This window comes from Hemibagrus wyckioides, linkage group LG02 (genome assembly GCF_019097595.1).
Source record: "Hemibagrus wyckioides isolate EC202008001 linkage group LG02, SWU_Hwy_1.0, whole genome shotgun sequence".
NCBI classification, from domain to species: domain Eukaryota; kingdom Metazoa; phylum Chordata; class Actinopteri; order Siluriformes; family Bagridae; genus Hemibagrus; species Hemibagrus wyckioides.
Genome location: NC_080711.1, coordinates 12736841 through 12762419, shown reverse-complemented (window position 1 = coordinate 12762419; position 25579 = coordinate 12736841). Strand labels below are relative to the sequence as shown.

Below are 25579 nucleotides of genomic sequence, written 5' to 3'. Positions count from 1 at the left end.
AGGTCCGGTGAATGACTTGGCCAGTCAGTAGCACAGGGCCAGGCTTGGCCTCGTGCTTGCCAGTCTAAAATCTTCCACTGTTTTCCCTGATAATGTCCTTTGTTGTGTTGGCAGTGTGTCTGAGGTCATGGTCTTGCTGCATGGTAAAGTTTCTCCTAATTAGAATGTTTCTGCAAACTTCTCAATTCATTCCGCTGCTACCATCATGACTTATATTCCTCCTCATACTTTTAATGTCTGAATTATGTCTTCTTTTCAACTCATCTTCCCAAATTAGATGTTAAACAATATACAGTAATCTGATGCCAATTTTAATAATATCTCTGAGAGAAATGGATCCTAGGTCTCGTGACTGGGTCTGGCTTGAAAAAGTGGAAATGGTGATTAAAGGCATTGTAAAGTCTTTATCCACATCCTCAAACTATATAAGCAGAAGATATCCTCAGTTCAGCTAATATAGTTACCATTACTTACTCAACAGAACTGAAAAACCCCAGGTGTAACTTCCTCCTACCTGCGTTACTGAATAACCCAAAGTAGATTTACTACAGCTTTGACCATCAGCAATTTTCTAATTTGCCTGTCCTTAGAGTTTGAATTCTTCTTAATATTTCTACTTCTTATCTGGGCATGAGAATCAGCTCAGTGAAGCTTTGAGCTGGCAGAGTTGTCTCACAGTATTATAAAGACTTAAGTTAAGACTAAAAATATGTCATGTCAGACCATGTACACCCACACATTTAGAAGACAGGAAACCCAATCTTGCAAGTCTATAAGAGAATAGGAAGTGAGGACATGCGTGTATGGGTTTTGTTTCTGTGTGTATGGCCTTTGACAGCCATCAGCTACTTGTCCTCCTCCCCTTTTGGCCCCATCTCTAGCAATACTCACGCAAGCTTCTAACATGCTAATATTAAGAGGAAGAGAAACTTACTGACAATGGGGACAACGTAAAGTTGTGATTGCTGGCAGATGTACTGAGGAAGAGATCTAAAACCTGTTGGATTTGGATTAGACATTGCTGTTTCATTCACGGTATGTGACACTTCACTTCTCATTTCTTTCACCTCACGCTTGCACAACTTTTCACACTTTTTGAAACTTTAAAACGTTCAGCCTCGGCGTAGCAGCTTTTGTCAGATGAATGGCTCTGAATCGGAATGTAAATAAGTGAAGTATATACATTTGATCTGTTTCAGTATTTTTAAAAATGCTACTGCTAATTAGGTTATATTCGTATAGTCTGCTGGTGTAATATTTGATACAGCAGCATTGGTATTTTGGTGTACAGCTCTGTTTGTGTTATTTCCTGTCTGTGTTTTATTTGTTTTGTATTAATGATTGTGTGCCTTATATATATATATATATATATATATATATATATATATATATATATATATATATATATATATATTGCAGAGACAAAGACATGTCCTGTATTTCATAATCTCTGATCAGGAACTGTGTTTACTATTTGACTTTGAAATTGTAAGATAAAAAATGTTAAAAATTTGTTAAAATAAAAACAAAAATAAGTGGGAAGATAATGAATTACAAACCTCTTGCTGTATGTCTGGACGATACACTGTGCTGGAATTGGTCTGGACTGAATTCAAATGACATTTCTATTTGATTACAATTATTAGTGTCAATAATGACGTATCACACGGCAGTCCCAAATAGTCAAATATTAGCTTTTCAATATAAAGGAAGGCAATAGAATATTGTTACGGTGGCTATTTAATCAGTGTACAATGCATATATTGATCATTCTGGTTTTTTTTTTTATTTAGTTTAGAATTCTACCTACATAATAGAATTCTATGTTAGTTCTTGTCCATGCCTGTCCTGTCCATTAGATATAACTAAACATAAACACATTATTTGGATTAATAATACAAGTACACATACGGATAGTAGGCTAAATATTTTGTTTGTTTGTTTGTACCTTCTTTGTATATCTTGTAATGTCAATATGTCATTTAATTAATTTTATTGTTTACTATATGACATTACAAATGGGAACGATCTGATATAAATTTCTCACAAAAACGTTCTACTGTGTAAGTGGTGAAATGGCTATGATGTAGGTTTGCTAAAGAATGAGGTCACTCTTAGCTGTGAGGCTGTGGAAGCTTAAAGCTGTTAAATTTGGAAGACGACGTGAAGAGATGGACGCAGCAGTGCTCATTTCTTCATTAATTATTTTGTCTTTCGATGTTCACTAATGAATGCAATTGCTACCAGATATTTGAGAACCGCACAATTTCACAATGGAAGTGCGTCATAGCCGTGAGCACAACTGCCCCATTTAAACTAGCAGCAGCATTGTGACCCAGCATTTAAGGACAGTCTGTTAGCATGTGCAGTGAATTTTTATATTTTTCTGAAACGTACCAAACTCAGAAATAAGTAAACCTGATAAATTATTAATAGATTGTTATAACTATTTTTGTCAACATACTTTAATCACACAGTCCCACTAGATAAAAGATCGAAAGCTTTTCCGAGGGTTCCACGGGGCTTCTGGTTCAGAATAATACAGCTTTTATTCCACATATTGATCTTAATTCTTATAAGTTATGTTTCCAGTATATAATGGTTATTAAAAACCTCACAGTATAGACTACACCCCCATTTTTGTTTGAAGTAGGAACAGGAATACAGATATGAAGATTTGGAGCACTGAGTAATTTCAGAAACAGATACAGTGGCATTGTGTTAAACCCTTATAGCATGTTTAGTATGTACAGTATGTTATATAATTATACACTCAGTAATACAGTGCATGTATCTGTGGCATAGTGGGCAAATGAAACTGAGAAAATCTCTTTTTCTCCAAGCCGTTATCAATAAATATATCTATACTGCTTGACTAGATCAGAGACTAATTATAGATAGATAGATAGATAGATAGATAGATAGATAGATAGATAGATAGATAGATAGATAGATAGATATTTATAAGATAGATATTTTCTCAGTTTCCTTTGTCAAGTATATGTATAATAGGAACATGTGTACACCTGCACTTTTATGCAGTTATCCAAACAGCCAATCACGTGGCAGCAGCACAATGCATAAAATCATGCAGATAAAGATCAGATCTAGCGCTTCAGTTGTTGTTCTCATCATGCATCACCCTGGTGAAAGGGTGTGATCTCTGTGACTCCGATCATGGCATAGCTGTCTGTTGCCAGAAGGCTTGGTTTTAGTATGTCAAATTGAGAAACTGAGATTATTTGAGAATTTCAAATTGAGAAACTGCTGATCACCTGGGACTTTCACATACAACAATCTCTAGAGTTGACACCGAATGGTGTGTAAACCAAAACTGCCTTGTTGAAGTCAGAGAAAGATGGCCAGAATGGCTCATGCAGTTAAGGAAGTATATAGTAGCTTGTATAAGTAGTCTTGAGTAGAAAAGTCTCCCAGCATGCACATTAGGTGGCTGTGCTACAATAGAAGAAGGACATGTCAGGTTTCAGGCTATCAGGGATACAAACTTCCAGTTAATATTGATAACATTGTCATCTTAGTACATAGTTAAAGATATATGCAGCTATTGTGCATGGAATGAATACACTCCTTCCACTGTGAACATGACTAATAGTGATCTAGGAGAACCCCAGCTGCAAATCTGAACACATTAACACCTGCAACACTAACATCATGCTTTACTGGTAAAGAAACCACCTTATTAAAATGCTGTAAATGAACATATTTACACAATGTGTCACCATCTCCTAGTATTCGCAACACTCGCGAGTGTTTTCCGTGTCAAGTTACTTTTGGTTTCTCTTTTTGTGTTCTCATACCCTTTTCTTCAGCAGATGTGTAAACCCTTCCCTCTAGCATATATGGTGACTTTATTTTTGACTTTACCATTACTCAATTATAAATGTTTTCAATTATAAATGACACTCACTTCTTTATTGTGTTAAACAGTCCTGTAAGTGTGTATGAAACCGAAAGTCTCATATATATATATTTTTTCTGGTTGTAGGTTGGAAGCCTTTTGAGTTGCAGTATGACTCATTTCTTTCATGTTATGTGGAGCTACGTCTAAGTGTTAGAACTCTGATGGAGAAAACAGGTGCTTGCTCTTAATGATCTAGTGCAGAAAACTTAAAGTATGCTTATATATACTTATAAATGTATATCACAATAGTTATATTAATATTACTATATTACAATGGATATTAAAAAGTCTACACGCACTGTTGAAATGGCAAGTTTTTGTGATGAAGGCACGATAAATCAACTTTTTCTACCTTTAATGTGAAATTACAACATATAATGTAATAAGTTGAACGATCCAAAATATTTTAAGGTAAAATAGGAAAAAAAAAAAAAAAAAAAAGGTTACTATAACCTGGTTGCCTAAGTGTACACAGCCTTTTATAATTATTGTTTGGAATAAACCAATCGTATTCAGTCTCGTGTTCAAAAGTAATTATCATGTTTTCTTCATGTCTTCTTGGTTTCATTTGATTGCTGGAGACATGGTCCACAAAAAGAGCTTATAAAACATGCATGGTATTTCACTTGTTGAAAGGGATTCATCCCGGTTGAAAGAAAAAATTCCCAAAACATTAGAAAACACTGTAAAGGCCGTCAACAACAAATAGAGAAAAGGATACCCTCAAACATTTACAAAAGGGCAAAAAGACAAAAACTTCTCTAGGATACAGTGATATCAAAGGAGCTGTAGGAATATCTGACAAGCACTGATTACTCTCTGCAGGTCACAACAATCTGTTATATTCTACATATATCTGAGCTACCGGATATGGTGACTAGATAGAAGCATTTTCTCACAAAAACATCCGTGCTTGACATGATCGGTCTGGTGTGAAAAAATGAACAAAAGAACACCATACTCACAGTGCAGCATGGGCATCATGCTTTCGGGCTCTGGATGGTCAGAAAAACAGAATGGTCAAAAGAAGATAAGTGATTTTGAATGATTTAGCCACAGCGTGACCTGAATCTAACTAAAAATTTGTTAAGTGGGCTGTGCACAGAAAATGCCATTAAAATCTCATGGATGTTTTTGCAAAAATAGAGTGGGAAAATATTGCTAATTCAAGATGTACCATGCTTATAGACAATTATAATAAAATTAAATTAAAAAGTCCGTCAGCAAAGTACTAGTTTAGGGGAGTTAGATAACCATAAGTTTTTTCATTTGTCCTATTTTCCATTAAACATTTCTGATTAAGTTTCACTGGATTTTTATGCGCTGTAATTTCACATTTAGGTTGGAAACATTTCTGACATGATTTATCATAATTTCCTTTTGCTTCCATCACAAAACCACTGCCATTTTAACAAGGGTGTGTTATATGTGCTGAAAAGACTGTCCCAACTCACTGTGTAGCAGGTAAAGTGTCTTCAGATGTAGAGTCGAGCCTCTATCAGCGTGTTCATGCCATGCTCAGAGAACTGGACACACACGCTCAAGCTGTCTCAACTTGCAATAAAGGTACCTAAGTACTCTTTTAGTTTATTTCAAATTTCAAAATGTCATTTTTATTTAGACTAAGTGCAATAATCATTTGACTGATTATTGAAACAGAAACATCAGGCTTCATTGTTAGCACTGAATTCCAACATAAACACATTAAAACAATAATGTTTTCAACTGTTGCCTCTCAAGGGATGCTAAGATGGACACTGCATAAAAAAGTGGAGAATAATCCATCCATAAGCATCTCTTTACTGAGGGTTCTTATTAAGGAGCTTGAGAAGGTTGGTCTTTTCAATATGTTTTAATATATACAACATTAAATGATTTCATCACTTACTATTTACTTTCTTAGGGTACCACGGAGAGTCACTACTAATAACTAGCAAGGAACACTTATTACTCAAGACATAATGATTGGAGTAATACATTATTAATCAATAATTATTTATATTTCTTCTAAACACAGCTACTAGCTATCTATGTGTAGTAACTATTGATTACTTATTACTGATTATATCAATGTTATGTTGCCTTGTACCCACATGTGCAGTGACAATAAAGTTGAATCTAATCAAATCTAATCTAAATTCTGAGCTTTACCTTTGTTCCTGATGAAAGACACATTACAAATGGCAGACGTTACTGTTCTTCTCGAATGAGCGTTGGCGTGGGTCGGTGCTGTGATGTGAATCAGAAGTAAGACTGAGGTGTAACTTGCGGCTTAAAAAATTTCCAAATCAAATCGCAAAAACGAGCTGGTACAGTGTGGGAAGTTTTACACCAAAATATTGTTTTATCTGCCTTGCTCTCACTGTTGGTCAGCATTTTGTAGCAATTTTAGTCTTTTTAGTCTTTATGACATCTTTGCTTAGATAAAACGTTTTGCTTTTTTAGGTTACGTTTTAGACACTGAACTGAAATTGGACACATTACATCAGTGCAGCTCTTCAGTCAACTCTGTACATGGGATTTAATGTTAATGTAATCATTAATTAATAAATAGGCATCATAGGAAAAAACGGGAAATATTATTAGTAAAGACTGAGAATTTATTTATTTCTTTATTTGTTTGATACTGACATATAAAATATGTATAATTGTAAATTACTCCAATCAGTCTTCTCTCTCTTGCAGTACTGATGCAATATACAGTATTTAAAGTTCTGTTTTTGTGAACTACACTACTCTTTTATTATTATTGTTTATTTATTTATTTATTTATTTATTTATTTATTTATTCTTTCTTTCTTTCTTTCTTTCTTTCTTTCTTTCTTTCTTTCTTTCTTTCTTTCAGATGTGAAAGATGCAGTATTTAAAGTAAATTATAGTGAACTGCTCCATTTATTTATTTATTTATTTATTTATTTATTTATTTATTTATTTATTTGCTTTGTTTCTTTGTTATTTTAACAATGATGTTACAATGACTTTTACATTGGTCATGATTACATAAATCTTTGTTCTAATTGCATCAGGAAAACAAAGAGCACTGTATATTAATGTAAATTTACAGATAAAAGGAGACTAAGTGTATTAATGTATTTTTCCCCAGGCAGAGAGGACTGACTGCAAAATTCGTATTATTCCTTTGCTGCACACTCTGGCCTATGCAGTAATACAGGTCTGTTTTCTAGCTTTGGGCTTATCAAAATGTCATTTCCCAATTAACCACATTACAGTTTTATTTAGGTCGTATAAATCCTATTTTTTACAAGTTAACTCTCAACTTGTTCACAAGAAGAAATGTCAAATTCTTCTAAGCATTCAGTTTATCTGTTCTGTCCTGCAGTCTGCTTATATTCCAGACGAGTTGTGTGAAAGGATATATGCATGTCTGAAACGTCTGGTTACACTACCCGAGCCTTACTGCAGCGTGGGCCTTAACTATGCTAAACAGATGAGAATAGAACATAACATCCCAGGTAATCATTTCTGAAATTTGCTTATTGCCTAACTGCAGGTTTTTCTTTGTAATATTAGTGAAATATTCCTTCAAAACTGCTTCCTGCTTGTTAGTGACGCTGTTCGACTTCAGCTGAGCAGCCCTTCGATTCTTCTGTGTTTAAAGTGTTTTCATGAAATGTGTTCCCTTTTTCTTGAGAAAATAAATCGCAATCCAGATCACTGGTCTCTGATTGGTTGCAGGTGCTCTGTATCAAAGAAGAGTCATTGCTGAGCACAGCCTTAAAAATGATCATTATCCTCTTCATGAAAGGTAGCATTTAAACTACTTACTAACTTTATTGTTCTATCATTTTCTGTACCCTTAATTCCCCTAAATGTGAAAGATTGCCCATTCTATTTGAGGAAAAATACATATGAATAATAATAAAAATAATAACATCTATCTATCTATTCAGACGATATTCTGCTGCTTCTCAGCGGCTCATACGCCACAAATAAAGTAGTTTTGTTGATGGAAATTAAAGTTAGCAAACTCTTTTGGAGATGCATGGTTTATTCATCTAAGTAAAGTGTTTACTGGAAAGCACAAAAGAGCAATAAAAATCTGATGGTTTATCTGATGATTGATGATGCATAACAGAAGTGTGATTGCATAACACTGTAATCTCACAATAGATATTCATTGGTGATAAAAATCAAAGAGAATTGTTTTCCGTCCTCATTTTCGAGTTTGATCTGCTCCTGTGGTAGGCATTGTGAGCAGATATGCAAGAAGAAGCGAGCTTAACACTTTGCCACTTAAAATAAATGCTTCCTAACGTAACGTTATACATTTCATCCGACATAATCATCCAACATCTTGAACCTGATCAGCATTTTATGTTATATTTAAATCATTAAATGCTTCAGCTTTCTATCTCTCTGTCCCTTGATGTCACTAGCAACTAACCTTTCTGGGAAACAAGTTTGTGTCAAATGAATGGCTTCAAAACTTCAAATGTTATTAAATATTATATGGCCAGGATGATTTCTTAAATCTAATTGCTCCAGTGGTGTTTATTAATTTCCTACAACAGCAGCTCTAACAGTAGCTCCGCCTATGAGACAAATGACAGGTTTATATTAACCCTCTTATTCAAATACATTTTCGTTTCCATGGTAACAGATTATTCACAGGGACTTCTATGGAGGATGCTCCACATGAAGTCTAATAACAATTGGATTAAAAGCGTTCTTTTACTGAACAAAGCTTTCTGTAAAGAAAGTCTTATTTTTTCAAGAGAAAGTGAAGGAATGGTTATTTACACTGTAGGGGAAATAAATGATAGCTGCTTTAACCAACATTAAATGTAACTATAAATGAATAAAAAAAATACTTCTTCATTCCTTCCATATCCTTCTTTGCTTGTGTGCTATACAGAGTGTTTGTGTTTGCGGATCCAGCCATGTTTCCTGAGACAACGTTAAACGCATTGAGGGCCGATGTGGAGTGTGGGGCTTTAGACTGGGCCACACTGACCCCTCAGCGCCGGGTTCTACTGCACACACTACAAGCCGGACTGGGGAGAGAGTGCCACGGGAGACAACTCACACAAGCCCTGGAGGTCTGGATCTGTGTGTTTGTGTTGTGGGAACACAGCTGTCGGTTTTGATGAAACATTGTGCTGTGACGTTTGTTTTTCAAAGCACTTAAATGGGTTGAGGATACTGTATTTACTCACTTATTAAATATAATTGTTCCAGGATTTAGGTGAAGACATTGAAAAATACTTCCAGGATGTTGTGTCCATTGTAGAGGAGAGAATAGTGGATGGAGGTTCAGAATGTGACCTGTACAGTGAAAGATTACAGCAACTCTATGATGAAATCATTTGTTCTTCTAGCACAGGTAGAAACCGCTACTTTGCTATATGTAGCATTTCAGTACGTTTTTGGACATGGTCTTACATTCTAAGCATGTTGTGTTATTTTTCCCTTCAGAGCAGTCATGTCCTGCCAGTCTGGTTGGAACCCCACTGCCCAGTCCTGAGGTTAGCTTCCATGTCTGGACAAAAGAAGATGAGATATGTGAGCATTGAGATGTGTGACCTAACTTTATGGTGTTTCTGTTGGCTGAATTCTTTTCACACATGTAATATTCTAATAAACAGGGAACGAGGTGATAAACTTCACTCTAATGCTGGGCTCTACGAATCAGACATCTGCATTTCTTGAAGACGATCAAGACTCCAGACGTGCTTCTGTCATCTCTACTATATCGAGAGACAGTGGCATAGAGGGAGATTTGCCTTTAAATGAGTTCTCCTTTCTGATGGTTGAGCCCTCTGGTGGGCCGGAGGTCCAAGAGCAGCAAAAGAGTTTTTCCAGGAGACCATGTGTGAGGTGGCCAAAGGCTGCGAACAGAATGACTTTAATGATGGAGGCCATTAAGGAAAGTGGAGGAACAGGCGGAAGTGGAAGCTATATTGTTAAAGAGGAGAAGAACTTTACCGCTCGTGCTGTGGTCATGGGCGATGACAGCACTTTGGGAAGACTGGCCAAGGCTTACCACAATATACGGTATGAAGACTTGTAAATATCTACATCTGCTTTCTTCTTGATGGAAAACGTCCTCAATATTCAAAAGATTTACACTCGTCACTTTTGATCATGTGTGCAGAAAAAAGGAGATGCGGAATTTATTTCTGACAAAGAGAGTCAACTTGGAAATATACTATATTCCCGTCACTACCCAGTCCAACACAGCTTCTCCAGTTCAGGTGACTATTATTTATCTCCTCATGGAAAAAAATAGTTTACTTGTCTCCTAACACATTCATTAGTGGTGCATAACAGTTTATGAAGGATGATGTGAAATATTATTTTAATGTAATTTGATGTTGTCTTTTTATGTAAAAAAAAAAAACAAAAACAAAAAGAAAAAAAACAGAAGACTGGGAATTCCAGGATTGGGAAATTCCAAATTATTACCAAAACCTTTTGATTTGTATTAATTAACATTAAATTGAGACTTTTCTATGAAGTACTCATTTCTAAGGTATTAATAACTGAAATTTTTAAAACTTCAGGATTGGTTCATCACAGTGTTATAAATGCAACTTAATTTATTACTTTTGGATGAATACATGAACATAAATTGTTCCTCTTACATGGTACTCTAAAATATATAAGATATTGTTTATTTCCATGTTTCTGTTTGAAGCAGATGCAGTATGTACATACATACAGTGAATTATATAAAAATGTTTTTTTTAGGTAACAAAAAAAGTAAACCAAGATATGACATGTCATATCTTGATATATATAATATTAAAAATATAATCAAAACTACACCATAACCATGGTGAAGCATGATCGCAGCAGCATTATTATATGTGTCTGTTTCTGTTCAGCTGGAAATCATGGATAGCTCCAAATAGTAATCAGTTTTGGTAGAAAACCTGCAGGCCTATGATGAAAAAATTCCAGCATGTTAATAAGTGAAAGTACAAATCCAAGTCAACAAATGAATGGCTTCAGGCTTCAGATCTAAATCCTACTGAAAACCTGTGGAATGACTGTGAAGAGGGTTGTGTACAGGAAATCCCCTCACAACTTAATAGAGCACTTTTAAGGAAAATGTGCTAAGCTAGAAGCCTTTTACCCTGATTGCTGAATTATAAACAAATGGTGCTTTAACAAAGTATTATTTAAAGACTGCACACATTTTTGTGATCAGCTTATTCCTTTCTCTCTTCCCACTAAAACATTTCATTTTACTTATGCTGGCTGCTATATCACAATGATGTGGTTAAAAATCTGACATGATTTATCTTGGTCTCATTTTTTAGCAGAAAAAAACAGGAGTGTGTAGCATTTTTAGATTCACTAAATTCTAAAATGTAAGATAACGGATCCTCTAAAGGCTTCATTAAACTAATAAGCTAGGGCAGAGCTCAGGATTAAAATGAGAGATTGTAGATAATCCAGCCTTAAGAATAAATGAGTTATATACTGTATACGTACGTGTACATACACACACGTGTGTGTGTGTGTGTGTTTTAATGTTATGAAGGCCCAGTGCAGGTTCCCTTCATATGATTACGTAATGGCAAAATATGCCAGTTGGCAAATATAAACAGTTGAGGTTTCCTTTCAGGAAAATGCTACAGCAAATGTAGACAGGCTTACACTTGCAGCGTCCTTGGGCAGTGTGGATCCATGGTATGACTCCAACATAAACAGTCTGGGAGCCATGATGCTGAAACTAGCTGAAACGGTAACATTTTTCAGCTTGATTGCACATAATGTATTTGGTTCTGCTGCCCACTAATGTTATAGTAGACTTACAGTAAACTTTCTTTATATTGTACTGTATGTATGTGTGCTTTGGATTACAGCACACCAGTGTCGTCGGGTCTTCAGAGCCTAACTCCTTTCTTTTGGACATCATCTCATACTACACACGGACAGCACAGCAGCCTGTCCACATCCCCATCTACTCTGTGAAGGTCTGACTGCTCATTCAGGCATTTCACAAGCTGTAGTGCTTTCGTTAAATAAATTCCCAGTAGTAGTAGATGCATGCTCATGGGTACAGAGGGAAAAACAATTAGATATCTATTTCATTAAATGTGCCAAAGCTCTGTTATATATATATATATATATATATATATATATATATATATATATATATATATATATATATATATCTAACCATGCAGATTCAGGTCAAGAGCCTCACACAATGTTCACATCGAACATCAGAATGAGCAAAAAAATTTTACCGTCGGTGCTTGTCGGTGCCAGCTGGGCTAACAGTTATGGCTAGTGAGAATTTCAGAAACTGATGATCCTTTCAGACTATCACTCAAACCAGTCTTAAGGGTTTACAGAGAATTTTGAAATCCTTTGTTAATGACTGAAGTCAGATGAAAATGGTCACACTGGTTAGAAGACAGGAAGGATAGAGTCACTAAAAATAGGCTTCATAACCACTGTGAGCAGAAAGGTTTTTCAGAAGACACAACAAGCTGAACGTAGACACAGATGCCAGAGTACAAAAGCAGAAGACTACACTACTTGCAAGAAAGTGAAAGAAAAGGACAAAATTGACAAATTGTTAACCTGAAGCGCTTGACCTGTATCTGCATGATAATATGCACTGCACTGCTGCCACATGACTGGCTGTTTGGATAATTGCAAGAATGTGCAGGGGTTTAGGTATAATATAGCTTTCTAATAAAAGAACAGTAAGTGTATATCAAGTGGTGTCTGTTTCTCCACATTTTATTTCCTTTAAACCACTTATGTTTTCAGATTTAGCATTTACGTTTACTAAGTATGTTTTCCATATTAGGAAAATGTCTCAATGTCAATAACCAGCTATCTAATCAACTGAATATGTATACAGACCATCAACACATGTATCTGAAAGGTCATTTCACTCTTCCTGTATCTAGCTTTCCTTCTCTGGATTGGAATCTAAAGTTGTGGAGGATTTGTTTGTGTGTCAGCTTGACATGGACTTTCCTGGGTTCAAGCCAGTGAGACTTACTTTTAAAGACACAATCCGGGGTGAGCATACAGTACAGCCTTAAACAAAAAGATTTATAAAAATAAAAAAAGAAAAAAGAAAAAAAAATTGTTTTATTTGAATAACACTAATGATTAATCTGTTTTTTTATTTGTTTTTATTTGTTTGTTTGTTTTTATTTGTTTTTATCTGTTTATTTATTTGTTTATTTATTTATTTATTATTATTATTATTATTATTTTTTTACAGGATCAGTACGGTATAAGAAAACCATGCAGGAAGAGTGTGGTGTAGTTGTTGCTGTCAACTATAGGAAGGTGTAGATTTTTTCATTGCTACTTTAAAAATACTCTAGTATTAGTAATACTAAAGCTGACCATTTTTTAGCTTAACTGCCACGTAAAGGAATTAACATGTGAGTGAATTCTGGAGGCGTGTGCTGACATGGATGCTTTTCTGCTACTTAACCTTTCAGGCCTCCATAAGCAATCGAGAAGTGGACAAACGAATGCCTTTAACAATATCTGGCGTGTCGATCCGTGCAGCTCCGCCCAGTGGAACCAAAAGTAGGTCATTTAAGAAAAACATTGAGAGTATTTTGTCCCCGTGGTAACCATTTGTTTGGTCTGTACAATTTTCATCACTATTTATGTATAAGCATAGCATTTTTTTCTTCTTCACAGGTCTTGAAAGTCTCAGTGTCTATTTTCGTGATCCAAATCCTACCAGACCTCCAGTGGTAAGAATAAGGAGTGTTTTATATGAATATGGGATTATACATAATTTCTTCAGGTTAAACCTTTCTGGATTAACACCCCTTTATTATTCCTGGAGCAATATTGCTGCAACTCAGTTACTGTTATCAGTGTGTGTCTTCTTCTTTTGCAAACCCCAGAGACACACCAGATGATAGTGTTGCCTGGCTCAAGGTTTTTCAGTGTCAATGACATTCATGTGATGAGCTGGAGCAAGATAGCTTTGTTTTGTCTTAATGTTGGTTGTTGGATGTTGTGCACACATTAGATACATTAGACAAAATTCAAACGAAACATTTTATATTTTAGCTACAGAATTCTTTACCTCCATAGGAAAAAAAGTTAAATTAAAAACTGAAAACATTTAGCTAAATAAGCAAGGCTAGCTTTCCTATCTGGCAGTACTACATACAAGCTTTCTTATCTGGCAAGGACTCTGCATAAAAAAGCACCCCAAGGGCCATTTAAAACTTGCAAAATGCTGATTTTTTAATACATTCTGTAGCCATGATTAAAAATGATGCAAAAGTTTGTTTTTCAGCATTTAAAAGAAAGTAAAGTTATTTAATTAGATATTTTGCTGATTTTTGTTGACTTTGTGTTTCTTTCTTTCTTTGAATTTCTTTGAATACTATTTTCTTTGAATACACACACACACACACACACACACACTATGCCGCAAGTACACTTCCATTTAGAGACCCTACTTGTGGTCAAAGATGCATGTAGTAGACTAGTGAATGATAGAAAATAGAATCCAGATGCAGGAATATGTTAAAAAATAATGATAAAAATTCTTTCATTTAGTAATTTCTTCTGATCTACTAATTCGATTGGACAAGCAAGATTGCTGATATGTAGTATAACAGCAGTGGTATATTTCACTCTTTGTTTCATGCTGCCTGTCTGTTTCTGCTTCATAAATGTTCAATTCTAGCTACAGATTCAGTGTCGGGATACTTACATGCAACAATCTATCCAGGTTCTTTCTGTTGTTGGTGTAAAAGTAAACAAAATATTTGGCCATATTGTGTCTATATTGTCAGTTTAAGAGCTGTGTTAAAGCGATATCACACTTGCAGTCATGTACTGAATATCAGCATGGCTGTGTAGTGCGGCTATTCAGTACAACAGCAGTCTAGCTAATGCCGTAATGCTTAATTATATCAGCCTTTATTTGTTGGAGCTGGTCCTAAAGTTGAAATCCTTATACTTGTTTGCAGCTAATTATGGTTGATATGTAAATATTGACAAGAAATAAATTAGTTTGCAGAATTTTTATCAACTGAGCTGCACAAAAGTTGTCCTGTCTACAAATGGACTGGTGCATCTGTAGAGAAAATGGCAGCAAATTGTTAAAATGAAGTTTGTTCCAACTTGTCCAGTTTGTTCTACTTTATGAAATCACATCTGTAATATGACATTACTCATGGTGTATTTTCTAATAGCCTACCCTTAGAGTGACCAACATTTGCATCAGAGCTCTGGAGCAGAAGACATTTACTGTACGTCTGGACAAGGACTCGTGTAGGACCTTCAAAAATGTCCAGAGGTAAATAAAGATGGTTCCAACTTGTATCAAAGATGTAATAAATCTAGATGCTGCATTAGCTGCTGTTGATTACTATCCTGCATCAGTGATGCTTACTTAATACAGCAACACCCTACCACATTAGGAGGGGTAAGAATCCCCTGTAAGCCAATTGAAATGTAAGGAGGGATGCAGCTCGACTCTGATATCAGCTGGAAAAAATCAGCTGTAATTTGCTTTATCAATTTTACAAAAATAGCTTTTTAGTGACATTCTACATATTGCATTACACTGCTATAGATAACATTAAAATCTACTAACACCCATTAAAGCAACTATAAGAGATTAATCATAATAGCAATAATAAATCATACCAAGAAATACAGGATTTATTCAGCAGTAATTACATGACTACATAATGTAAATTCCTGAACTATAACCATTATATAGAAATACACAGATCAATCAAAACCACTGACACATGAAATGAATAACATTTATTATTTCATTATAGTGACACATGGGATATATTAGGCAGCAAACGAACAGTCAGTTGTCAAAGTTGATGCATTAGATGCCGGGAAAAAAGGCAGGTGTAAAGATCTGAGCAACTTTAACAAGGGCCAAATTTTGAGGGCTGGATGACTGGATCAGAGCTTCTCTAAAACAGCAGATGCGCATATGGAGCTAGCTGTAGCTCATCTGGTCTGATCACAGAGAAGAGCTAGCACAAATTGCTAAAAGAGTTAGTGCTGGCTCTGATTGCAGTGTATGGGGCTATGTAGCAACCACTTCATGCACTCATGGATTTCATGTTTTCATGATTTCTTTTCAAGTCAGTGGTGACATCTGGAAAGTTGTCAATCTTAGCTTAAAGCAGCATCTACGTTTCTTATATTTGTGTATTGTCTATATCAGAACCGTGATGTAGTATTTTTAATCATGTAATTATTTGTTTAATTTAATTTAATTAATTTAATTATTATCTCTGTGATGTAGCATAGAGGTGTCTCCGTGCACAGACCCAGGATACTCTCTTCAAAAGAGCAAGTCGAAACACAGCCTGACGGAGGATGACTCGGGACTGAGCAAATTTCTGAGCAAGACTTTCTCTTTACCCATCAACACCTTCTCTGGAGCTGTTTAGTGACAATGCAACAATTGTGCACACTCTCATGACTGATCGTTAACTCTACAGATTAAAATCACACTCCTATGCATTTGTCTGTGTCCATGCATGTGGCATCTCACCTTAACATTACACATCAACAGTTTATCGTTATTGCTATTTTGTGTCTATTGCGAATACCTCTGTATGTTGTCAGAGAGCTCATTTACATAAAATATTTCCTTTTCATAACCAAAGATGAAAAAGAAATACACACCTACATCTCACTGTCAGTGTGTGAAGTATAATGTTTTACACTTAAAAGTTCAAGAATGTTGCTCCTGTTGTCAATAAAACACTCCAGTAGTGGAGAGATCTAAAGATATCTGCACCATATTATGCTATTACAAGCACAGTGTTCAGTAAAAGAATGTTTTATTATGCATGTCAGCATTATGTATAATGCAGTTACCAGAAGTGCAAAGAGTAGCACTGTGCAAACTAACTAAGGATATAGATTATAGGTTAGGGTATCTTCTATTTAGGGATCTATATATACACATACAAGATATACACTGTGAACTTACAGTTATACTGAGATAATATATAATATAATGCCAGGATTATGGTAAATTTAGAGCCTGTTGCTGTAACAGTGGGCACAGTGTGGAAGAATTCATCCCAAATGGGAAAGCAGGCCATTGCAGTGCAACATTTATACACAGATACACACACCCTTAAATATACTAACATCTGGGGGAATAGACTGTTGGATGAAACTGAAGAACCCAGAGAAAACCCAGGCAAACATGTGTGGTAGCTTAATCATTAGGATGTTGGACTCCTGTTCAGAAGGTTGTGCGTTTGAATCCCAGGTTCTTAATCCTCAGTTGTATAAAATGTAAGGTGCTCTGAATAAGAGCAAATGCTGTGAATGATATCAAATTGGTGGAAAATGCTATATGGTTCTAATATATTAAATTAAATTACTATTGTACACAAATTAAATAATGTGTTTAAGTTTTTTATGTCCATAAAATTGTGTTGAAGTGTCAGTGTACATGGAATCCAGATCCAAACTTTTCAGCCCACGACCCTCCCAAAAAAACGGTGCCAGTGACTTGCGATCCTCGGAGGTGGTTAAAATACACGAACATTGCGTGCAACGGCACGAATGCACCAATAGTCCTATCTAAACACGAGCATAATGACAATACAAAAGAACACAACAGTCTAACAACCATATAATTTTAGAGTAAGGCTGATCTGACTGCTTATGGATGTCCTCTTTATGCACACGTCAGTCTCTTTCCGTACCTGGGTTCAATGGCCTTTCTGATGGTAGTCCTGCGCTTTTCTCCGCTGGCCTCTCCACTTGGCCTTCCCTGTGTTGTCTTTGGTCGATATTAACCAATTAATTATCTGTTGTAATCACCTCAGGGGTCACGATCGAACGGAAAGAAAATCTGATGGCTTTTTTATTTTTTTTAATGTTTTTTTTGAATGTAACTACTATTTTTTATCTTTTGTTAGTGATGGATAAAATATGCTATTTTTGATAGTTTAAAAGTTTGTTCTGGAAATCATCTCGCGACCCCTCCTCAATGGGGCCCCTACTTTGGGAACCACTGTTTTAGATGATTCTCCTTTCTGCCATGTTGAGCTGTGATATTAAAGATGGCAGACAGGGGGCGCTAATGAGTAAAAACGCCCAGAAAGGTAAGCAGTTCTCCCCGGATACATTACCGTCTCTCACTCGCTCCCAGACGGATTGAGATTTAACTTTCATACAGAACGGATAGAGGATATTTTTCTACTATTTTCCACTCAGAAACAGCATGACTCCACTGCGCTGTTAGAAAACAGTCGGTTAAGGTAAATAATTGCTTTTTATTTTGTTAATGTTTTTCAGCATGACGTGTACAAACACTGAAACAGGTGTACAGGTAACAACGCCACACACTAATGCGGATTTTTCCTACTTTTGAATCAGTCTAGATAAAGTTCCGGTTTTGTAAGAGGTTGTGTATAATGAACATTTTCCCATATTTTCGCTTTGGCCACTTCGTGGTCAAACTTATTCACCAAGTAATCGCACGCCAGCATGGTCACACCATTGTAAAAGCAGTGTTTGTTATTTAAAACAGTTGAACCGGTGTGTAAACACAGTTCCTGAAACAGTTCCGTAAACTGAACTCAAGTACTTTTCTTCCAGATGGTGTGAACTCAATACTCTCCTTTTGGAAGTAGTAATATTGTAAAGATCTCAAAATATCCTTTATATATATTTATATATATATATATATATATATATATATATATATATATATATATATATATATATATATATATATGTGTATATATATATAAATATATAAATATAAATATATGTATATGTATATATATGTATATATATATATATATATATATATATATATATGTGTATATATATATATATATATATATATATATATATATATATATATATATATATATATATATATTTATATATATAATGTGTGTGTGTATGTGTGTGTGTCTGCATAGTGAAGATGTAAATATAACTAGATCAAAATTTAAAAAAGTAAAACACCAAATCACGTACAGTACTATATTAACCAATACTCATACACATCATATTTTATTTCTAAATTACACCATATTGGATTATTTGTTGTCATTTATAATTAGTTATAATTATTTAGATTACATTTTACAATTCTTTGGGGCTGTAAGTAGACATGAATGCATGCTTTACCAGTCCAAAGTCCAGACGCTCCTGCTTCTTAACTCTTATGGCTTCCATAATTAAAAAAAAAAAAAAAAAAAAAATATATATATATATTTATATATATATATATATATATATATATATATATATAAATATATTTTTTATAATTTTTTAATATTAACACGTAGTTATGCAAAGACCAAGAAAAGTGTTGAATCCTGAACAGTGTTCCTGACAGAGAAGCTCTTTGCATTTTCTTTTCCAGCTTCATTTACGAGAGTCTTTTTCCCTCAAAGATTCTCCTAAGTTTTCAGTGAAAGCAAATTGCCTATAAAAGCCTATAAACTGTTTTATTCATAAATGCATTTTATCTATAGGCACTATTAACTTTTTTAAAAAAAAAAAAAAAAGAGTAGTCATTAGTCTTTACCACTGTGTGTTCAAGGGCATTAAATATTTTATTTAATCCAGCTTGTTCAGTGTTTTTGATTAGTGGTGTACAAAAAACAGTTTTGTTCACAGGGCATTCTGACCCTAAATTAAAGATTGTGTGTGCTTGGGTAAGGTCTGGGTAAAGCGATCCGTATAACAATGCAAATACCAAACGTATTTTAGCTGCAGGTTATTGTCTCTAAACCTACACTACACAACAATTAAACTATTTTGGTATGAAACTAAGCAATGGCATGGAATGTTAAACCTGCACACAAATACACATGCACATTAGCAGACAGATGAAGACTGATGTGTTTACTCAGCTCTAACTTAGACTGCTTAGTCTACGGCTCTGTTTCATCATTTGCTAATGAAGTGTAGGACTGTAAATGTAATTTTAAAAATTTTATAAATAAATGAATAAATACGTTATGGGCAATGCAGATATCAAGGGTCAGAAATCCTTGAATGTGTGACTTGCTTTAATTTTTTATGTAACTGATTCTTTCTTTCTTCTAGTCTTTCGGTCTTTCTTTCTTGTTTGTTTAGTTACTCACCCGCTTACTTACTCATTTCTTTATTGATTCATCCACAGAGTTCTTATGACTGTTTGCTGTAACAGAGGGAGCAGCCATGAAGAGGAGCAAGCAGTGGGATGTCAGAGGAGCCGTAGGCTTTGCAGCTCTTTTCCATTTCCTTTATGCCTCTGCCATAGGCTGCCTTTTGCCCTTCCTCACCCTTTACTTACGGCACCTCGGCCTCACTGCCATCATGACGGGCACCATCATGGCTGTCAAACACCTAGTTGCTCTGGTGTGGAGGCCTCTCTCTTGCATCCTGGCCAGGCGCCATAACAAACGCCGCACGGTCATAATAGGATCTCTCATTTTTTCAGCAGCAGTTGCGTTAATACTTTTGCTCTTCCCACCCACAGGAAAGAGCACAGAGAACAGAAGTTGTAATATTAGTCAGCTGAATACAGTACATGAGCTTAGCTCAACTACTCTGAAACCCAGGACAACTCTACAAAAATTCTCGGGATCTGTTGCGTACTCAACAGAACATAAGATGAGACCTGCCCAAGAGCACAATAACACTGAACATATATCTGCAATGCCAGTCAACATCTCAGCATTATATTACACCCAGAGTACCACTGAGGCTACCACAAGCAGCCAAAGTGACAGGCAAGAATCTTCAGAAATTCAGATGCCTTCACCAGGTAAGAAGAGCAGATCTTTAAGGAAGCGTGAACAAAAGCAGCAGGAGATTAACATGATTCAGTATGAGTTCCTTGGGAGCTTGAAAGTCATGGACACACAGCATCAGATGTTTTTCTTGATCATGATCATCATAATCCTCTGGGAGTTTCTGGCTGCTCCTTTGACATGGGCAGCTGATGATGGGCTGCATGAGTACCTTGATTTTGTCGATGCCACAGAACGTCACCGGGCCATTAAACCATGGACACTGTTAGGGATTGCTGGTGGTATGGGATGCTCTGGTATTCTAGTCAGCTTCCTTTACTGTTTAATTGGAACAGTGTTGCATTTTTACACATACGGCCTGTTAATGGTTCTCGCCATGCCTCTTGCTGCTTTGTTACCTCTTTACAGACACAAACGTGAACATGTTCCTGGGGCTGGTTTGAAGGCATTACACCTAGTGCGAGGAGACTCGCAGGCACTGCTCTGTGCAATTACTGCTGTTCTTACTGGCATAGCAGGATCTGTTGTTTCTGACTTCCTCCTATGGCAGATGCAAGATCTCAATGCTACAGAGCTTCAAATGGGTATCACTTTAGCTTTTGTGCCTCTTTGCCAGGCTGCCTTTGCTCCACTGAACGGATGTTTAACTCGTCTTCTGAAATTCCATGGCCGACTACTGCCTCTTGGTATCCTGGGCCTGTCTCTGCAATGCCTTTCCTATTCTTTCTTACAGATTCCATGGACTATACTTCCTTCTCAGGTGCTGGCTGGAATCAGCATTGGTGCCCTCTGGTGGTCGTTAGAGGCTCAAGCTGCAGACATAGCCTCTCCTGGGACCGAGTTGGCAGTGAAGCGAGTGTTTGAAGCCCTTTATCTAGATCTTGGTGCTGGACTAGGCAGTGTAGCAGCTGGGTTTGTGGTACAGAAGTTTGGGATCAAAGTCCTCTTCCAGGGTACAGCAGCGATGCTCGGACTGTGGTGCATTACTTTAGCTGTGCTGCAGTGGAGAATCCCTCGCCAACGCAGGATTAATTACTCACGCCTCCTGGCGGCTGATGCCAGTGAGATGAGCGAGTCCGAGTCTGAGCAGGACAATGACTGGTTAGAGAAAGCCATTGAAGAGGACAAGGGGAACAATAATTGGAGGAGACTGAATTAATAAGATAAACATTTATCCACAGAAAATACGATGCCAGAAAACCTGAGTGACTGTCGGAATGAAGGACATTATAATATGAAGGACTCGGAGCAAGTCAGTTTGTTGAAATGTAATAATTCCAGATAGTCTTAAACAGCTTTAAGAACCGCAGAACGTCGTTCAGTCACGGTTCCTTTGCTTCTTTTGCTCAACCTGTCAGCTGAATGCTGTAAGAAATGCAGTTTGTCTGGAAAGTATGCTGTCCATGTGCTTATAAAGAAATGTAAGGCTTACCTAACCGTTTATTGTTTATTGTCTCTTAAAGCTCAAAAACTCTTAGATCCATATTACATTTAAAAAGCAATGAAATGAAGTATATGTTGTTCTTGTTATCTTAAAATAATTCTATAATCAAAATATATAATTATACCACTCTGCTGTTGAATTCTGTCTGGTCTCTGCTGTTTTTGTTTTAAATTAATTCACTCATTTAATGTTTTTTTTTTTTGTAATTATTTAATTTAATGCACTTCTGTAGTAATAATATACACAGTTTTTCTTGATAGAGAAAAAAAATTAGAGGCTGGTAAGGAAACAACTGTTTATAACTGTTAGAATCTAAAGTGCCAAGACATGCAGAACAATCCACAAAATAAAATGTTGCTATAAATGTATACAATTATGATGTCATCTGTCAAAATTAGATCAGGAAATTGCTGTACTATAAGAGGAATAAATAATTTGGGGACATGCTGTTATAGGAAAATAATGAGCATGGGTTGGTATGATGCTTTGAGTAAACCTTTGTGTTTTCTTTGATACTTGACTGAGTTTAGTCACAGAATATAGACAATTTAATAGTTTCCTTACTGAGATTTTTTATTAGTGGACTTTTACCTGGTTTGTTCTCCTTTTTTTCCCCTCTTCTCTATACGCCTCCACAGGAATTGTTGCAGCTCTACATTTGCTTTCACAGTACAAACACTGCTCCTTACAGAGCAAACAGAAACTATAGTATAACATCATTGTATCTTCTCTTATTTACAGAAGTGGTATTGCCATAAAGCACCCTTTGTCTGAGTTGGTAATAGTTTACTTAAGATACTCAGCAGAGTTTAGTAACTCATTTGCACTATTCTATTTTAACGTTATTGCCAATAAAGTAATAGTGAGTGTTAAGTGTGGTAGTATACTATATGTTGCCCTAATATCTGCAAGCTTTTTAAAATCTGGTTAGCCAGCAAATGTGAAACAGGATAAAACATGCATTTAAAGAATTTGTTCCAATTTCAATCAGAAGCCTTATCCTGGGGGACTTGGTGTTTAGCATGTTTGCATCACACCTCCAGGGTTGGGGTTTAATTCCTGCCTTCACCCTATGTGCATGGAGTTGTTTCTCCCTGTGCTTCAGGGGTTTCCTCTGGGGACTCTGGTTTTCTCCCCAAAACTCTGTGTAGGATAAGTGCTACAGAAAATGGATGGCTGTTAATTTATTTAGGGAAAATATATTTGACAAATGTGGCCTATATGGCTAAAGGTTTGTGACCTTTTTGATCTTAGTCCTCCTTTGCTGTCATAATAACCTTCACTTTTCTAAGAAGGCTTCCCACTAGATTTTCTAGCATGGCTGTGGGATTTGTGCTCATTCAGCCACAAGAGCATTACTGAGATCAGACACTGATATTAGGCAAGGAGGCTTGGCTCAAGAAAATAAGAGTAGGCCACTAAATTTCTTCCATATCAAACCTTTTGTCTTCATGGTGTTTGCATTGGAGCTCGCATTGTGTTATGCTGGAACAGGTTTGAGCCTCGTAGTTCCAGTGAAGGGATATTATAATGCTACACAATACAAAGACATTCTGTACATTTGTGTGTTTCTGTCTTCATGGCATCATGGTGTCCACAAACTTTTGGCCATAGAGTTTCTGCTGTGTGTGTAAACACTCTTCCCTGATTTGATGTAACAACACAGGGGCATCACATTTTGAAAGATAGTATGTGATTACAAACTATGTATTTCAGTTTAAAATCTTGATCAAATCACAAACCATGAAACCGTTGTGTGGGGAAAAAAATAGTCAGCTAGCAAGGTTTTAGACATCTTTGGGCAAACTGACTGTTTATACCACTGCATTTGTTAAACATTGGTAAAAGTAGACATGACACCATATATTACTGGCACACACAATTTTGTGCAAAATGTTTTTCTCATATTTTTTGGCTGTTTTCCAGAATGTAGCTTTTAACAGGTTGTCTCGACCCACCACACAATTGTATTCTGAAATGATTTAACAATGTTTTTCTCAGAAATCAGAAATTCAGTATAATTTAAAGGATTATCTAGCATTCACTGTTTTCATCTATCACTTTAACTATTTCTCCACACTACTTTTAGCAGTTTTATCTGAACAAACCTAGCTTTCACCCAGGGCTTATCCTAAACAACTATGCTACATTGGTTCTAAAATTGACACAGAAGCACAAATTGACATGGAGAATTTTTGTTTCTCACTTCCAGTGGTTTAAAAACATGTTTTCTTATTGCTATATACTTACAAAATGACATAAAATTAGCACAGCAAAAACAAGTGATCCATATATTCTTCAATCTTAATATATTCAAACCCATCATTGTTAGTCTTATCAGTGAGCAGCACATCTGTTTCAAGCCATTTGGATAGATTATATCCCTCATTTCCAGCTTCTTCATCTTATCTTTTGCAATGCATGCTGTTCTGGCACACAGGTTAGGGGTTCTACACCCAGGAAATGGTAAATCGATGATAATACATGTTATACCAGAGCAGGCCTGCGTCTTCCTGTTGATCTTTGGCAGCAATGTTGGAGCAGACTGGCACTGCCACTTTAGTTAAAGATAAGAGCACTATCAGCAGGCAGAGACACTGTAATAATATTTGCTCACAGGGTACTGAAGCATGGCAAACATCCATGAGCCATATTTACACATTCTGTGCTTTCCCAAGTACTAAATTGCCATTCTAGTATACTAACTTACTTTCAATGAACTTTATTACATTATATTTCCAGGTAACAAATCATATCCATGAAGAGTGATGTGTATATGTAATTGGTGAGGCCATGCTGATATAGTGAATAAACATTATAACAAGTCATTTATTCTTCCAGTTTCTGTAGTGACAAGGAAGGAAATATGTGATTTCAAGAAAAGCTTGGACAGACATTCAAGAAATCAATTTAGTACCCAGCTGCAGACTTATGATAAAATTGACATTATAATTAGCCTTTTTATAGACTAATGTTGCTGGCAATCTCTGCATTATGCTGTCACCTCTGCAATGCCTTGAAACAAGTCATTGTTTGGGAAAAAAAAATCACTGTTTCTTTGCTTTCTATGCTCAGCTATTTGTATTATTCTCAGTGGACATGAGGACAGATGACTAACAGAAACCCAGAAAGAGGATAAAGAATGTATTTATTTTACATTTGGACACAGTGCAATCCATTATTTCCACACTGATGTGTGCTTCATTTCTTTCATATCTTGGCCACTCTTCATTCTTGACCCAAAGAAGAAGAAGAATACAGATGGTCTGCTTTATCGAAGCATATCTTGAGGCCAAATGCTGCTAGGTGTGTGTATTTATTCCTTCATTTCTGGTTAGAAATGAACAGAAGAAATTTGACTTGGTTGCTTGCATTAAACTTGCATGATTAAACTTGGATGATTCACAGCACAAGCCAGACTAAGACAGACAGCTGTTCTTAAATCTTGATTCCATTTAAGCTGCCCATGTGCCC

General features: G+C 35.9%; 2 protein-coding genes across 3 annotated transcripts; both read left to right on the top strand.

The window, feature by feature from the left end:
- The first annotated feature begins 811 nt into the window (after positions 1-811).
- On the top strand, positions 812-17280 carry pik3r6b (phosphoinositide-3-kinase, regulatory subunit 6b). Of its 2 annotated transcripts, none has more exons than XM_058415848.1 (20): positions 812-1035; positions 4007-4096; positions 5384-5488; positions 5663-5754; positions 7026-7094; positions 7263-7395; positions 7619-7688; positions 8799-8982; positions 9122-9266; positions 9359-9445; positions 9529-9937; positions 10038-10137; positions 11517-11636; positions 11758-11868; positions 12820-12934; positions 13143-13210; positions 13369-13459; positions 13577-13632; positions 15097-15200; positions 16179-17279. In XM_058415848.1, exons 2-20 carry the CDS (start codon positions 4084-4086, stop codon positions 16324-16326), a joined length of 2220 nt encoding a protein of 739 aa, XP_058271831.1. In that variant the 5' UTR covers positions 812-1035; positions 4007-4083; the 3' UTR covers positions 16327-17279. The 2 variants fall into 2 exon arrangements, with proteins under 2 accessions (XP_058271831.1, XP_058271822.1); XM_058415839.1 differs by lacking the exon at positions 812-1035 and adding an exon at positions 1041-1162 and having other exon boundaries at positions 16179-17280.
- A 729-nt stretch (positions 17281-18009) lies between these two features.
- Positions 18010-22244, top strand: mfsd6l (major facilitator superfamily domain containing 6-like). Its single transcript, XM_058404691.1, has 2 exons — positions 18010-18162; positions 20049-22244. The coding sequence occupies exon 2, from the start codon at positions 20087-20089 to the stop codon at positions 21818-21820; it is 1734 nt and encodes a 577-aa protein (XP_058260674.1). The 5' UTR covers positions 18010-18162; positions 20049-20086; the 3' UTR covers positions 21821-22244.
- Positions 22245-25579: the final 3335 nt, after the last annotated feature.

Bases quoted from the DNA above. Each gene is read 5' to 3' on its own strand.
- pik3r6b (XM_058415839.1), top strand. From the start codon at position 1,141: ATGAATGGCTCTGAATCGGAAT. The intron at 9,446-9,528 runs GTGAGCATTGAG...TCTAATAAACAG, and splicing joins GACAAAAGAAGATGAGATAT to GGAACGAGGTGATAAACTTC. The intron at 12,935-13,142 runs GTGAGCATACAG...ATTTTTTTACAG, and splicing joins TTTTAAAGACACAATCCGGG to GATCAGTACGGTATAAGAAA.
- mfsd6l (XM_058404691.1), top strand. From the start codon at position 20,087: ATGAAGAGGAGCAAGCAGTGGGATGTCAGAGGAGCCGTAGGCTTTGCA.